General features: G+C 36.0%; 2 protein-coding genes across 2 annotated transcripts in view; one reads left to right on the top strand and one right to left on the bottom strand.

Moving 5' to 3' along the window:
* LOC126747078 (serine/threonine-protein kinase S6KL-like) overlaps positions 1-17,894 on the top strand; it is an 89,742-nt gene that overhangs the window by 59,203 nt on the left and 12,645 nt on the right. The window lies entirely within an intron of this gene.
* LOC126746984 (uncharacterized) lies at positions 12,603-14,639 on the bottom strand. Its single transcript, XM_050455408.1, has 2 exons — positions 14,136-14,639; positions 12,603-13,322 (listed from the first exon to the last, which is right to left on the bottom strand). The coding sequence occupies exons 1-2, from the start codon at positions 14,286-14,288 to the stop codon at positions 12,792-12,794; spliced, it is 684 nt and encodes a 227-aa protein (XP_050311365.1). The 5' UTR covers positions 14,289-14,639; the 3' UTR covers positions 12,603-12,791.

Raw genomic sequence — 17,894 nt, 5'->3', positions numbered from 1 at the left:
CTCCGTGACCAAAAAAAGGAAATATATAAAATTTGAAGACAAACCAAAACATTTTACCCTTTTGTGTCAAAAAGTAAATATTTAATGTCCTAATCCACAGAATAAATGGGCCTGAGTAATTCGTACCTTCTATTTTCTCATCACTTGTTATAAACTGATGGCGCTTAAAACTAAAATTATAAAATCAAAATTTTTGGTTAAACTCATTTTACGTACTTAAATCTTATAGTTAAATTAAATATTATCTTGCTATCAACTATCCTGAATTTCTAACTTAATAAAACTAAACCCAAAAATCCCGAATAATAAAGTTTTAGATACTGGCTGTGATTTAAGTCAGACGTCTAACAAAATAGTACGTGGGCGCATGTAGTCAAATTTTACGAATCAAATTATATAAATTCTTTAAAAAATGCTTAAAACATTTATTTATTTAATGGGATGATTAAATATCGTTTAGAATATTACTTTATGACTCTTTCCACATACAATTTAGCGATTTAAACATGCATGTCATGTGACAATACAAGCAACATCGGCACACGGACTATTCACGGCACATCAAAGATTCTAATAGATCTCTGAACTGAACTATATTTTCGACCGCATCGTATGCGAACTTTTTCGCATGCGGTATATACCATTCAAAGTTCGTGTGCGATTTTCAATTTGATTCTGCCACTTGTCTTGTTTTGATTTTACACTAGCTTTGATTTTTTTTTTTATTTGTGTGAGTTCGTTAAGTATTTTCGTAGTGTTTTTTGTCGTTTATTGAAAACAAAACAACTATAATCAAGTGACAAGATTAATCAATCTTGTGCAAAGAAACGTCGTCGATGCACTGGAAGAGATTGAAACTCTGGCAGATAGAAGGAATAGGATTTACTCTTCATTTCTTGACCCATTTGAAATGTATTCAGATGCTCAATTTATTAAATTATATAGATTAAGCAAGCCTATTATGATGGAAATGATGTGCGCTTTATGTGCTCCAGGGAGACTGTGTAATCTGTCCGCTACTTTTATCCACAAGGCTTGTGCAGTTTTAGCTGAAAAATCTTCGGTGAATTTACTCGACTTTAATTTCGAGTGCTCTGCCATAAATGAAATTAGTTCTTTCTTTTGCTCACTCGACACAAAATCGCAATATTTTTTATTTTTTGAATCCAACATAAAAAAGTCAATTCGAAAACCCTGATATTTTTAAACTTAAATTGTAGGTTAGCTTAAAAAATCTTTATCGTCTTCATCCCGTTTCACATTGCCTGCAATAGAACTCGACTTTGCTGCTTCGTTGCCACTACATTTTATATTCGTATGCGAATGAAATTTCGAATGCTGTTCAAAAATGCACTTTTTAGTTCATGTGCCGTTCGAATTCGAAGATTTCTGGCATGGTTTCAGAAATACGGCCCCTGTACCCAAAGGTACGCCAACTATGAGAAAGGTCCGAGCCAATCTGGGAGCAGTTATATCTTCACCGGCGTACATCAGAAATAGAAAAGAAGCGTAAAGTGCCAGAGTCAACGAGAAAGTCAAAGATACCAAAGAAGCCTAAACGGTTGGAAATTCGTAAAAAAAAACATACAGTAGTCTCTTCTTCAGAGTCCGATGACATTATTTTAGATGATTTGTCTAGTGAAGAAGAGTGTTTCAGTGATATGGAAAATGAATGCGTTGGATGCAGCGGAGTCTATCGACAAACGAAGAAGAAGTTGATAAATAATAAAATTCAAGGTCCATCGATTCCAAGTAATGTCCAACTCTCCTAGCCTGAGTAGGATAGAGGGACTGATTTCTAGTTTCAGTTTTTAATTTTCTTATACCACTAGGATGAGTGTTTATGTTTTTTTAACTGAATAACAAGAATGTCAAAGTTTATTTCCTGTATTTATATATTGATATTTATATAATATATAAAAAATACATTTTTCTTGACATTGCCTTACAAACCAGTTTGAAAATTCTAATCGTCTTGGGTAGTCTGTATCCCTTAAACCTAAACGTAGACTTATATGGACGATATTTATTTTTTTAAGGACTCTTCGGTATATCAGTTGCAGCTTTTCGAGTCGATATTTTCGGGTTCGCATTAAAATGGTCTAAAATGTTTTCATCGCGAGCTTCATTGTCCCTTTGCTAATTTTCTATCGTTGGTATCTCAAGACTTCCATCAGTTCTAAGGTTCATGACAAGCCTAGCGAGTAGTCTTGGACGTGGCTCTTGTTTTTCTGGATACTGTTCCAAATATCTGACGATTGCATTCCTATTACATGTAATTGGAATGTAATATGTCAAATTTTTCTTCACTGGTATCTCTTAATAATACAGTGAAATTATTTGCACGCGGCATCATATTCTGTAATATCAGGAAGGTCTTTGACAGTCTATACCCTGATATTCTCCTTAAAAATTAATTACTCTTAAGAATTTGCTTTATGCTTTAATTTGGTAACTAAATGCCCGACAACTTTCCCTATTCAACCAATTTTCTATCCCTTATAGTTTCCAATACACGTGCACCCATAATTTGGGCCACACTGTATATCTGAGCGTATATTTATTTTTTTATTATATGCTATATTGCTTTCGCTTATTATTGTCGCTTAATACAAAAATCGAATTTAAATTAAGAATGAAAAATATTAAAAATTTATAAATGTTTCCATACTTTTATTCGCCACTGTACAGGGTGTCCCAAATTCGAGGGTGACCATTGTGACATTCTATAGCTTCAGTTTATATAAAATAAATTTATTTGGAAATCCCATTGATATGGCTTTCTCTCTTGCACTCATGGAGTTCTTCTTATAGGAAGTACTAGAAGGAGTAATCGGACATGCAAGTGCCATACTTCATTTTAAAGCCAATTAAAAATACTTTTTAAAAATGAGAAAATCCAATATGGCGCCCATAAGAAAAAATAAAGTTGATGATGATTAAAAAAGAACGAAACGTCGGATTATTTTTTTTTACGTCATGTTGTAGGACATAAAAAGGGGCGATGAAAAACTGTTTTTAATTTTCCGATGTCTCTTTAAATAAAGTCGGTAGACGGTAAAAACGATTTTGACAAATGTCGGTTTTGTTTGGATATCTCCGGAATTTTTTAAACGTCATTTTATTAAGCTCCAAATTGCGCAACTTTGCCTGCATTTAACCGACCCTATAACTCTTACGTTTTCCGAGATTCCAATGGTCACCCTTGAATTTGGGACACCTAAATGTTAAAATTGCCCTTCAGTCACAAACCTAAAAATGCCTGGAAAAATGAGTGAATCCCCATATCAATTATTATTAAACCGACAAAATGATTCATCGATTGCATAAATCGAACCCGTTGACGCAGATTAATCCGATTTGCTACCGATTTAGTTGTGTCGCCACGTACACGACACGGGACGCAGGTGAATGGTTATTGTATATTATGTTTATCAATTATCGGATAATTTGTCTTTGGGCGTGGCGCCGACTTACATTATTTATTTACACGATCTGACTGTCACCTTGACAATGGTAGTTTTATTAATCGTTTGCCGTAATCCATACGTCCGTGCGACGTTGTCGATGTGCCGAAAATCTTCAAAGTTTCAACGAATTTTTTTTTTCGTTCGAAATGCCGTTAATCGGTTTTGCATGTACCGAGAGCAATTAACCGTAACCGCACGTTATTGCCTGACGTGTGTTTTTTATTACAAGCACGTGCACCTCGGTAAGACTCGTATATGACCTCAACCGGCCGTTTCCTCACTCTAATATCATCGTTAAATCGCAACGGTTTATAACGGTCCCTTTGATTTGTTTGATCACAGTGTACACACGTAGAAATAATGCCTTAAAACAAGGAAAAAGGTTCTTTTGCATAAATATAAAAAACAACAGGTACCGAAAACCTAACGTCTATTAAAAAAATGTCATGCTGTGCCTTTATATAATATATAGAAATTGGTTATATAACAAAATATAATATTTCTTTAAGAATTAACTTACTTAAGATCAAATTTTTACAAATAAAAATTGGAAACTTTAAAAAACATTTATTTAGTACACCCCAAGGGAAAATATTAACAGTAGAAGTTAGTAACTGAAACAAAACATGATAAAAACGTTGTCACAAGCTATTAACTGGATTAATAAAATAAATGTGTTAATCTATATAAATATATTAATACGAATACTTAATTACCTACGAGAGATTTTTTTTCTTCAAACTTCTGATAGCCATATTTTTTGTTTCTCAACTAGTTGCATGAAGCCGAGTATACTGGCGTCTAGCTTCATCCTTTCACTATAACTGGCCGCAAACCGCATTGCCGAAGTCAGCGATGCAGCTGAGTTATGGCTGTCAGAGTGGGACTAGTTTTCACCATTTAAAAAAAAAAATTTGTTGACTTTGAGGTCAAAAAAAAACTTCGAACTTTTTCGTATGCATTTTTTTCAGGGAAAAAATTTTTGTTTGTAATAAATGGTCCCAGGGTTCAAAATCGCCAGTGGGTGCCTTTTAATGGTCAATATGCACTAAAAAAATTAACGTAAGTAAACTTGGTAATAGGTTAGGTTATAAACGAATAGGGATCGTCCAGGATTTGCGGAAGTAAGTGGAAAGAAAAAAGTCAAAAAGTGGGTGGTAAAGAATTGCACTTTTTGCGATTCTACCGCATTTCACTCCTCATTCCCGTCCTTAATTGCCTGGAAAACATTTCCTACGCAGTTACACTCCTTTCCTCCACAATTTCAGTACAGGAGAAGAACGATTCATACCAAAAAAAAAACTTTACAACATAATTTACATAATCTATTACCATCACCATTGTAGCGTGTTTACCCACAAAACCGCACCTGTTTACCCATTTTTTTCTTTTATTACATCCGAAACAAAACTGTCATTCAATTCGGATAATTCCGTAAAACAGTGCGTCACCATCATCATCATCATCGCAGCAAAACAATGAATTTAATGAGACAAGGACGCGGCATTTTCGGAATTTACGAACCGACAAAAAAATAATAATAAACACGATTTCCTGCACGTTACACTTGACCTCTACGTCTTAAATGCGAGAACAGAATAATTATTGAGGAGCGTTTAACGGGTTGTATTGCTCTATGTGGTGTCCACAGAACCCAAATATGGAGAATTATAACTTAGGAACTGATTTTGCAAACAAATTTTGAATTACTAAAACGAATAGGTCGTTTAGAATAGAGAAAACCTTAAACCAAAATGATAGAGATTTCTCTAGGCTTTAGTAAAGGGTGTTTTTTTTAGAGGTTTGGATTTTAAGTTGTCAAAACTGTTTCTGGTGATTGTCAATTTGACAGTTGGTGGTGTATTCGTGGTCAGTACAGTTTGCCATTTCACAATGAATAGACTTACTCCAGAACAACGCTTTCAAATTGTGCAAATATATTTTGAAAATCATAGTTCAATTCGCGAAACTTACCGTGCGCTGCGTCCATTTTACGGTCGACATAATCGGCCATCCGAGCAAGTTATGGATCGTTTTCGTACCACGCATACTCTAGTTGATAATACGCATCCACAAAGACGCCATACAGTGCGCACAGAAGAAGTTATTGCTGCTGTGGAGCATAGTTGTTGAAGAGGACCCGAATGAGTCGATTCGCCTTCGTGCACAACAATTGGGGCCGTGCCCATCCACTTTGTGGAAGATTTTGGGGCAAGATCTTGGCTTGCGAGCTTACAAGATCCAACTTGTGCAAGAACTGAAACGGCGTGACCATTATGCGCGCCGTACGTTCGGTGAATGGGCGGAAAACAGTATTCAGCTTGACCCATTTTTTCAATCCAAAATTTTGTTCAGCGATGAGGCTCATTTTTGGTTGAACGGCTTCGTCAATAAGCAAAATTGCCGAATTTGGAGTGGAGAAAATCCAGAAGCTTTTGTTGAGACGCCCTTACATCCATTAAAAGTCACAGTTTGGTGCGCTTTATGGTCAGGAGGAATCATTGGCCTATATTTTTTTAAAGATGATAACGACCAGAAAGTTACAGTCAATGGAGAACGTTATAGAGCCATGATTGCCGACTTTTTCGTTCCTCAGTTGAACCGACTTGATGTGGCAGAGCTTTGGTTTCAACAAGATGGTGCAACATGCCACACAGCGATCAATTTATTGCGGGAAACATTCAATGATCGCATAATTTCACGCGATGGACCTGTGAACTGACCTCCACGATCATATGATCTCACACCCCTGGGGCCGTATTTTTGAAACCATGCGAGAATCTTCGAATGCGAATAAAGTCGAGCGGCAAAATTCGCACACTAATTAAAAAGTGCATTTTTGTACAGCATTCGAAATTTCATTCGCATGCGAACATGAAATGTAGTGGCAACGTAGCAAAGTCGAGTGCTATTGGAGGCCGTGTCAATCGGGATGGACTTTTAACCTAACCTAAAATTTAACTCTAAAAACATCAGGGAATTTTGAGGTTTTTTCATGCGTTTCTTGGGTTTTTGCAAATTGACTTTTTTTTTTAAATGAATTCAAATAATAAAAAATATTGCGGTTTTGTGTCGAGTGAGCAGAAGAAAGAACTAATTTCATTTATGAAAGAGCAACCGGAATTAAAGTCGGGCAAATTCACCCAAAATTTTTCGGCTAAAACTGGCTTGTGGATAAAAGTAGCGGACAGATTACAGTCTCTGGAGCACATAAAGAGCACATCAATTCTATCGTAATAGTCTTGCTTAATCTATATAATTTATTAAATTGAGCATCTGAATACATTTCAAATGGGTCAAGAAATGAAGAGTACATCCTATTCCTTTCGACGACGTTTCTTTGCACAAGATTGTTTAATCTTGCCATTTGATTATTATTATTTTTTCAATAAATAACAAAAAAACACTACGAAAATACTTAACCAACTCACAAATTTAAAAAAAATACAAAGCTAGCTTAAAATCAAAACAAGACAAGTGGCAGAATCGCACACGAACTTTGAAATTCGAATGGTATATACCCATTCGAGACACCGCATGCGAAAAAGTTCGCATACGAAGCGGTCGAAAATACGAATATCGATTTTTCGTGCGAAATCCTCTAATTTCGTATGCGAATCAACGTCGAATGGTTTCAAAAATACGGCCCCTGGATTACTTTCTTTGGGGATATGTGAAGTCACATGTCTTCAAAGATAAACCACAGAGGTTGGATCACTTGGAAGCAAACATTCGCCGCGTTATTGCCGAAATACGGCCCCAGATACTTGAAAAAGTGGTCGAAATTTGGACTTCCCGATTACGCTACATTCGAACCAGCCGTGGCGCTCATATGCCCGAAATCATTTTTAAGCACTAATGGCATAACAATATCTTTTAAATAAAACCAATACCATGTCAATAATTTTTTTTTTTATAGTTTTATTTCACTTCAAATTTGTATACCTCTCAAAAAAAAACACCCTTTATTATCAAAAGGGTTAGGTTAACAAATAAATTCTCCAAAAAAAAGGCCTTTCTCTCATTTAATTTTTAATTATGCGCTGTAGTGGTGAAATACGGAAATTACCAATAATTGCCAGAATTTTCTCATGACCACTTTTATAATTAAAAAAAAAATCTATTGTTGCCAGATGTACAGGTCGTGAGATACAGCCACTTATTTGCCCACCCTGTACTATTTAAAATTTCGTACTATTTTCAGTACAGTTTTATTTAACAAATGATTGAACATGGTACATTTGAAAATATGTACTAAAGACTTTTTGTGTGTTGCCAAAGGTCATGTAGATAGCTTAAGAATTCTTAGGTCCACGCATAAGTACAATAATATCAAAAATATTTGTACAATATAAAAATTGGTACGAAGTCAAAATGTAGTGTATTACTGAGGAGGAAGGAGGTGTGGACTTGTATATTTATTGTATTTCCATATAATAAAAAAATTGAATTACGTTATCAGCAAGGAGAATGTAATATCGAGTTTTTGCTCCAATGTGTTTTGAATTATAGGCCTCTTTATGATAGGATATAGGTCCCTCATACCAAAAATGTGGGGCTTCTGTTGCAGGGTCTTTGCATACTACAAGTGAATTTGTATTTACAACTTTCATAATTTAGATGACGCATTAGAATATGTATGTACCAGGTCAAAGGACAGATCGTCAATCCTCATCAAGAAAGTAATACCGAGAGCAAGAAACCAAAATCAACTACCAGAAAAAAGCAAAAAGTTTCTTCAAAAGAGTCAATTGAGCAATGTTCTGCTAGATGTTTCAATTGACATAAAATATATTAGAGCAAACACAGATATCCGCTATGATAAGTTTGATTATTTTGAACCAAATACTGGTGTTTTAATGGAGGAACCATCTTTCTAGAAGATCTTTCAAAAAAATGAACTAGTTTATTATATTTATTACGAGTATACTAAATATCCTTGATAACCTTTTTGTTTGCTATATTTTTGGATTTCATCTTCGGTCATCATCTGTTCTTCGTTATAAGTATGTTGAGTGTTATTATGTTTTTAAGTTATTTTTGCCTAGAAAGTGTACCTATATTTATAAATAAGACTGATCAGGGGATTAGGTGGCTTTGGCACTTTCACTGCATCCATGAAAATTAAAACAGCAAAAGTGCAAAAGTAAGGTAAGTGTGCCAAATATTGCCACCTTAACGCTTAGTTATAAGTAATTCTTAAACGGTTATTAATAGGTGAGTACAATTTTACGCACGGGTATAAAAATGCATTGTTTCTAACATTATTTTTTATTTAAATCCAAAAACTAAATAGAAACTAAATTAATGTAAGTTTTTATTGGGGTCGACAATGGCAATATTGGGATCACCAGACCTCCTATTATTGTCACCCAATGTCAATATTAGGAACTACAGAAAAAGTAACAAATTATTCTAAGACAACAAAAATTGATAACTTAAAAGATAAGTAAACTTTCTTATTGCGATCTTCAGTCATTATGGAACTACAGATTAAAGATAGAACAAACAGTTAAAAAAAATTAAGAACAGTAAGGACAAATAAACCTTTCTTTGTCATTTTTAGTTAGGCCTACACAGGCTTCATGAACATATTTATAACAAACTATGCACAAGCGCATATCTTCTTCCCGGCAGGTGTTACTAAGAAAACAAAACCACGATTTTTTCGGTTCTTCTGATTTTTCCTTCGATTTCTTTTTGGTACCACTCTTTGCTTCTCTGACAACTTTAATTGAATCCAATTTTGGTTTTGGCGCGAAAAGATCTTTGGTAACTTGCTGGGCTTTACTGTTTAAAGCCGGCTTCCTTTTTACTGTAGGTACTTTGATTTCGGGGGTAATGAGCAATCCAATATCTTTAAACGAAGTATCTAAGCATTTAGAGTCGGGTGTTGAGTCCATATTCTGATTAGAGTTTATGGTTTCCTCTGTGATGGTATCATCTTTTTTATTTTGTGGCAGTTTAGTTAGTCTCTGTACATCTTTTTGTTTTTGTATTAGTTTATTTAATGGTATTTCATCGTCATCGCTGCTTTCATAGTTCCTAATAGCCCTGGTGTTAAGTTTCTTAGTCTGTGTAGTCTGTTTTTTGTTTCGACTAAACTTATCTTCTAAACTTTTTTTTTCAAATTTACCAAAGGTTCATTTTCATCGGATATATCGTCAAGTGAATCATCGTCAAGACTAAAATCCGATAGTGATTCGGTATCTGTGCTAGAAACGGGACTCTTCTTTCTTTTTTGAAGCGGTTTTTTTAGTAGTTGATATCCGCTTGTACTCGCGTTTGCGAACTGAACCGCAACAGTTTTCTTTGGCACTTGATACCCGCTTGTACTTGCTTTGTTTTTGTCTGCAGACTCAATTGACCTGCAAGAACTTTCCACGACATCTGATACACCTTGAGAATTATTTACTACGTCGTTTTCTTCTCTGTGGGTGATCAAACTTGGTACATAGGCCTCTTCAGGTATAGCCTCTGGTCTAAATGGATATATACCGGTGGCTTTAAAACCAGAAATAATGTTTGATGGAATCATCGCTTTGAACCAAACGGGAGTAAAAATTTCTCCAAACCTCATTTTCGTAATTGCTTTTCCAGGGTTTATCATTAAACTGCAAAACTTCTTGATACCAAAACGTCTCAAAACTTTTAAATACAGACTTGTCCATGGGTTGCAACTCATGTGAAGTGTTGCTTGGAAGACAAAATAAAGTTATGCCCATGCTGCATCAACTATAGAAATATCAAGGTGACTTTTAGCCCCATCGAATATTAGTAGTGTTGGGCCCGAATTTTTGAATGAGGAAAAATGAGTAAGCCATACAATAAAGGCTTCACATGTCATGCTTCCTTTATTTGTGACAATTGCTTTTGAGCCAGGTGGCAAGTGATCAGACCATTCCGGTTTTAACCTTTGTCCTTTAAAAAGCACAAAAGGTGGTACTGATTGACCCAGTGCGTTTCCACAGCCGACAATTGACACATTTTCCCCATGCTCGGGTGCGGTTAAATGTACGCGCTTTGCCCCTTTTCTGGCTAAAACAATTGGTTGCTTATGAATTGTCAATCTGCACCCTTTTTCGTCCATATTATAAGTGTTACCTGGTTTGTCAAATAACTTTAGCTTTTCGATGGTTTCTCTTAGCTTATGAAAGTAGTCATCAACGATTGGCCTATTCATTTTTTGGGCTCGCGCCATATTCATTTGTTGAGCTCTTCGTTTCGATACGTCCGGATGCCTAGTTAAGAATAACTTGAGCCATTTTCTACCAGCCCTATTCGAGATTTTAGAAAACGGATTTGAAATGTTTTTTGCTGTTGCATAAGAAAATACACTTTTCATTAAAATCTTGCTTGTTATAGGCATTCCTACCTCAGCTAGTCTGTGGATTCTTTGCACTAACTCATTTTCTTATTCTGTAGATAATACTGGTGACCTTCCGAGCTTTTTTTTAGAATTTTGGGTTCTATGATGAAGGCCTAGTGTTGTACGAGGTATACTGTATTGCTTGGCAGCAGCTTTGATAAACATTCCATTCCCTATGGCTTGCAACGCTGAGCATAGGTCTTCTTCTGACCACTGAGCTCTTTTTCTTGGCATTCTACAAAAAAAATTATATTTTATTCCTAATATTGCCACTGACAATATTAGGAATACTTAGTGATGGCAATATTAGGAACAAATGAAGTAAAGAAAAAAAAACATAACCTAGAAACACGTATAAAATAATTGAAGAAATTTATAATTCAAGAACCATTGGATATACTTACATGTGCTTATTGAAAAAAATCCAGAAAATATTAGGTTAGATTTATATTATTACAATCAACGTAAAATGTGAACTTGTTTATAACGCGAAGAAGAAAAACAAATAGCGTGCTCCTACGTCTGACGAAAGACATAGACTAAATTTTCGATGGTAAAAGGTAAAACAAATGGCCGACAAATCAAACTAACTTTTGGTGCTGCCATCTAAATTTTAGTCTCGATACTGGCTGAGTAAGGACGGGTGGCGATATTAGGAACAATGGCAATATTTGGCGCACGTACCTTAATATGCAGCAAATATAACGCATTTCATTATTTATCCATAGTTTGTTTTGTTAGCGTCAAACTTAGTTCACTATTCACAGAACAAAACAACAGGATAATCCTCAAAATTAAATCAAAACAAACATAAAAGTACACATGCTAAAGTTGAATTTTATTGTGAATGGTCCTATTACTTAGCATACGTGTCCAAGTGTCACTCCGCCCACGAATTTATTGTGAATGCACCTTAACGCTTTAAAAATAATCACAAAATCCAAATACCTCGATAGAAACTGCGTTTACATTACATTTATAAATATGTCAAATATTCTTCCTCTTTTTTTTAATCAATCGAAATGACTTTTACCAGGCCAATCGATTTTGCCATATTGGCAATGCTTTTATTAAGGCGGAAGCAAACATTGTTGAGCAACAGTTGATCAACTCGTGAGTTGACTCAATTTATACATGTTGCTCAACAGTTGCGCAACTGTTGCATGATGTTCGCTCCAGAGGAAATGTTGACCAACAGTGCGTCAACAGTTTCGCCAGTGTATACGTGCGCAAACTTGTCAATATGCGTTTAGTTTAATTCGAGGGCATTCGAGAGCGGTACATCGGCAGAGTAACGTTCAATTCATTTGAAAATGTCGCACGATTGGTCAGAAGACCAAGTTCTAAATTTGATAGAGCTTATAAGGGAACATTCAAATATATGGAATCCCGAAAATGAAGCTTATAAAAACAAAAATAAACGAACTGACGCATTCAATATTATAGCGGCCGTTCTAGAACTATCCCGAGAAGAAATTGAGAGGAAATGGAAAGTTCTGCAAACCCAGTTTAGACGGGAATGTGCAAAAAGCGTCACAAAATCTGGCCAAGGAACAAATGAATTATACGTGTCCCGTTAGTTTGGATATAAACATTTAATGTTTTTAAAAGCATACAAGAAATACTCAAGAACAAGTAAGTAAACTTATTTATTTCTTTATAATGAAACATATTATTTTATTCCATTCTGTCTTGCCAAGGCACTCTTCCATGGCCTGAAAAATAATGTGCAAATTGTTTTCGAACTTCCTGTGCCACTCTGGTTGATTTTCTACCAATTCTATTTAACTTCATAAATGTAGATGAAGGTTCTGGTTCGTTTCGCCAAGATCCATGAACCAAAATACCCGTTGAAACATCTTCATTGTCATAGGTTCCAGGGGGAGCATAACAGCCCATGATTGTTTTAGTATTTTGTAAAAAATTATGTAAGCAGCAACATGTAAGAACAATTATTTCAGCAGTAGTAAGGGCTTTCGTAAAACTCGAAATACAGACGACATAACGCCAAAAGCATTTTCCACTACTCGTCTTGCTCGCGATAATCTATAATTAAATGAGCGTTGGAACGTCCCCTTCAAATGTTCGCCGGGAAATGGTTTCATCAGGTTTTCCTGTAGAGGAAACGCATCGTCGCAAACAAATACAAAAGGTGTTGTTCCGTCCTGTTGTCCTGGCAGGAGTTTTTCAGCTGGTAAATTTAAAGTCCCATCATTTAGTTTTCTCGCGAAAAGTGTATTTTTAAAAACACCACCATCCGAAATTCGTCCTTGACATCCCACGTTTACGTATAAAAATCGATACTTTGCATCTACTACTGCCATAAGGACAATACTAAAAAAGTCCTTGTAATTATAATATTCGCTTCCACTTCTCAAGGGGCATTGTAGTACGACGTGTTTACCGTCAATAGCTCCTAAGCATTGAGGAAAATTCCATAAGTTTTCATAGTCATCGGAAATTTTGAGCCACTCTTCTGGTAACTGAAAAAAAAACATTATTTAAAAAAGGATATCCAACTAAGGCCGCAATTGTTCATTAAGTGCCCTATGACCTCCCAACATCTAAATATGTACTCTGCATATTATTATTATACCCATACTATAGGCATGTATACTTTGTTTCAGGACTTGGAAAACGGTTCCTCAAGCATTCTTCAATTACAGCAAGCAGAAACACCTCATGACACAGTGAAGCAGTTGGCAACAATAAGAAAGAACAGTTCTGGAAAGCAGTTAAACCCTTCGGATTCTCATAATATTGGAATAGAATCAGAACCATCACAACGAGACACCGTAAGGCAGTAGGAAAAAAAACCTCGGGAAAGCGCCCAAATTTGTCTGATCCTCAAATGGATGACGCTTTTAAATCAATAAAAACACTTACAGAAAATCGAAGAGTAAGGGATAGCTTTGAAGTATATGGGGAATACGTGGCCAATAAATTAAGAACGTATGATGCATTTGGTCGAGCTGATGTAGAACATAAAATTAATTGCGTTCTCCATGATGCTGATATGCGAATACTTTATCATTCACACGGGCAGTTTACTCCAAGAACAACGAATTTGCCACTACCAACTGTATCGCCTATCTCAAGTTCGCTCTCTTATGCACCAGCTCCATCTCCTTATTATACATCAACAAGCATTCAACATCCTTCTGATCAAGACTTGACGACGCCCTAATTGGATCCCAAGCGGATAACTCTACGGACATTTCATAAAAATATATTTACGTTCTTATATGTTTTTATTTGATTAAATAAGGAAAAAAGAATTTGATTTCTTTTCTTACCTGAATATGATCTGCCAATGCTTCTATAAGGGCTTCGCAAGTTTCAGGAACTATAGGACCAATTAGCTGTTTAGAAATTTGAAATAGATACATTATACTGACATATGAATCTCCAGTGGCCTTAAAGTTATCATTAATCTTGTTTTCACGCATATGGCTTCCCGAAAGTTTGTATTTTTTTTGCAATTTTAGGTCCGATCATAACGATGAGACTTTCAAATGCGGTTGCATTGACCCGAGTAAAGTTTTTGAACAGCGAGTAAAGTATCGTCTTCGTCGCATATTTTGGCTCGACTGAACGAACTTTTCAGCAACAAGGTTCGCCGATGTTTTCCAACAATCATCGACGTTTTTTTGCCAACAGTTGATCAACTCTTGCTCAACAGTTGCTCAGCTGTTGCTCAACAATGTTTGCTTAGTCTGTTCCCGCCTTTACTCGTACGCGAAATCTATTTCGAAGGGTGTTCGAAAATACGGAATTTAATTGCTCGCATACGAATTGCATTCGACTTGACTTTGAAAATACGGGCCCTGCTATATTATAGGCGACACTAGTTAAACAACATAATCAATATGTAAAGAAGAGAGTGAGGGAAGTATGACCTTCAGTAAGTAAGTTTTGACGTCTTGTTCTACGGAGTCAGTAAATTCTTTTATTTTGTTCCATGATCTGTTAAGTGCTTGAAAGCCCATGCTTTAAATTAAATATGAACAAAATCATATTTTTACACTACTCACTAGGAGATTCTCACAAGTGAGATTGAAAAAAGATTCTATTCTCAAAAAAACGCGCACTGTCCCATATGAGGTCCAAGCAGACAGTACCCAAGAACTTCACGATTTAAAAATAGAATATCTTCTTGGGGACTTAAATAGAAGACGACTTCTTTTTTTGCGGTTGTTTTAAGCTCGGCACGTTAGAAGAAGAACCGGATTCCTTCGAGCCGTTCCTTCGAAAAGGAAACGGCAGATTATAAATAGTTTCGCAATGGCAGACGCGCATCAAAGTATGCAATTTGTGTGCGCAACCTCGTGATTAGTACCACTCTTGTCAGTATCTACACGGTTAACGACGGGATCAATCTGAAATGCTAATAATTATTGTTATCTCCCGTGAGAATCGGTTTCCTTTCCTGCGGGGTCGGAGAAGAACATCGATTTATTATTATTTTTTTTTAATTTCATGCGATGATGATTCAGTGGCGCGCCTCGTATCTCTTGGGTCATTATTACTTAAAAACCCATTTCCTGTCGGTCATTTCAACTAATTCAAGGTTAAAGATCGGTGCATTCTTGCACTGATAACCGAATAGAAGATAATAATATGTAATGTCTGGCGTCATAATCTGCTGGTTTGAGATTTCAGTTAACGTGGTGCGCAGAAGGCCATTGCACTTGAACTTTCTCTAAATAGCCAATATTTTTATTTGTAGGCGTCCAAACATTTTAACTCAAACACCAAGTCCTATATAACAGTCCCAACAGTTTTCTTTTATAAACCCACAACCAGGAAGATTATTAAATAATCCTCTCCTTTAGTAAATAAAATATCTTCATTATATAATAAAGATGACACAAATATTTTTGATGGGGTACCTATGCCAAGTTTGCTGATTCACCACCCACATTCTCTTAATGCCAAGGCTGCCTTAGCAACAAAATTTTTGTGGTCAGCAGCATCCCTATTATCATTAATTATTAATCATTAATATCTTGATCTTGTCCAGCATCGTTAGGGGGTAAAGGTAGTTCTATGTTTATTTGAGCTTCGGCAATTTAATTTTTTCCTATTAGAGATAAATTGTGTAGTACACAGCAGACTTGAATAAAGTGCACTATATTATCAATTTTGCCTAATTTGATATGGTACAGTTGTCGCCATTTTTGCTTCAGCAAGCCAAAACAATGCTCAATGACATATCGGTCATAATCTTTCATCCAGACTGGTTGTCGAACTTTCCTCTTTTCTGGTTCCCTTAAAATGCATATCTGTTGTTCATTGACCTTTGATTCAGCTTCCCTCACTGATTCAACGAGAGATTGATCGGCACTCTCCTCCTTAGGTTGATCCAGCGCACTCTCACTACTATGGTCTCTCAGATCAGCAAGCTCCTGTACTTCTTCATGGTCAAGTGGTGCCCTCAATAAGCGCCCTTTATTTATTACCTCCTTTTCTTCTGGAAAGTTTAAAACCACACGCTTTTTCTGCTTTAACTGAGGTTTGTCATCTCCAGAAATAAACACCACAGCTCTGTGAATTTCAACGGTTTTCTTTTCTGGCAGATATACTCGATAACCTTTTACCTCATCACTGTATCCAACAAAAATTCCATCTAATTTCAACCTTTTTTTGTTTTGGAATACGAACAGTAACCCTTCTACCAAACTCCTGGAAAAAGTTCATGCTTGACTGTTTATGAAACCATAATTCATAAGGTGTCTTGTCTCTCTGAGTACTGGCTCCAGCTCTATTTAATGTAAACACTGCTGCATTCGCCGCTTCAGCCCAAAAAACTTTATCTAAACCAGAAGAATGAAGCATAGTTCTCACCAGCTCCAATATAGTTCGATTGTCACGTTCCGCTCTCCCATTTTGTTCTGGAGTATACGGACATGTCTTCTGATGCATAAATCCTTTCTTTTCACAGATACTCTTAACCTTCTCATTGACAAATTACAAACCGTTATCTGTCCGCAATATCTTCACTTTCTTTTGTGTCATATTTTCTGTCCAATTTAAAAAACTGTCAATTTTTTTCTCGGTTTCAGATTTGCTGTGCAAAAAATAAACTTTAGCCCCTCCTAAAGATGTAACCTCTAATGGTCCACACAAATCTCCATCTATCAGCTCACAAGCCATTTGAGCTCTGCTATGGCTTTCTGGAAATGACAATCTGTGTTGTTTTCCAGACAAACATTCACTACAAATGGCACTTTTCTGACCTGATCAAAGTGTATATGGGCCATCCTTTGATGCCATTTGTCCAAGCTCATAACAGCATTACAATGATCAAACTCTAAACCTTCTATTTTAAACTCCATTCTAAATAATTTACCCTTTGTCTTTGCTATGGCTCTTATTTTTCCTTCTTGGTATATGATTTCACACTTGCATGCTTTTATCCGAGTGCATTTGAAAGCCTTTGTCTAGTGATTTACTCAAAGAGAAAAGATTTACTGCTAGATCAAGTCAGTTCCTACCCATCTGCTTCCATTAAAAGCTAAAACTTGCACTTTTCCCACTCCTGTTACTTCTACAAAGTTGCCATCACCAACTCGTCTTACTTTTCTTGTTACCAGCAAAGTTTTCGTTTCTGTAAACTGGTCTTTGTCATAGCACATATGCTCGGTTGCGCCACTGTCCATCCACCAACCACGTTTAACATCCTCTGATCCAATTATCGCCATAATGTCCACACCACATTCCGATATCAGCGCCTGGTTAGCTGAGTAGCATCCGCATGCCCTTGCTTCTTAAACCAACATTTCTCCATTAAGTGCCCTGGCTTCTTACAAAAGTAACAGGTTCATTGAGGGCATTTCTTTTAAAATGATTTCCAACACACTGAAAGCATTTAATACCTGAACTACCTCTTGTACCAGCCTTAGTTTTGAACTTCGACACATAGGAACTCCTTTCCTCTTCAAGCATCAACCTCGACAATAGATCTGTCAGGGTCTGTTTATCTTCAGGAGTAGATTCCCAAGCAGACACAAAATACTTCAAGGTTTCTGGCAGGGACATAAGAACTTTAGTAA

This window comes from Anthonomus grandis, chromosome 18 (genome assembly GCF_022605725.1).
Source record: "Anthonomus grandis grandis chromosome 18, icAntGran1.3, whole genome shotgun sequence".
In the NCBI taxonomy this organism is placed as follows: Eukaryota; Metazoa; Arthropoda; class Insecta; order Coleoptera; family Curculionidae; genus Anthonomus; species Anthonomus grandis.
Note: the sequence above shows the minus strand (reverse complement) of the source record. Positions and strands in the feature narration are given on the sequence as shown.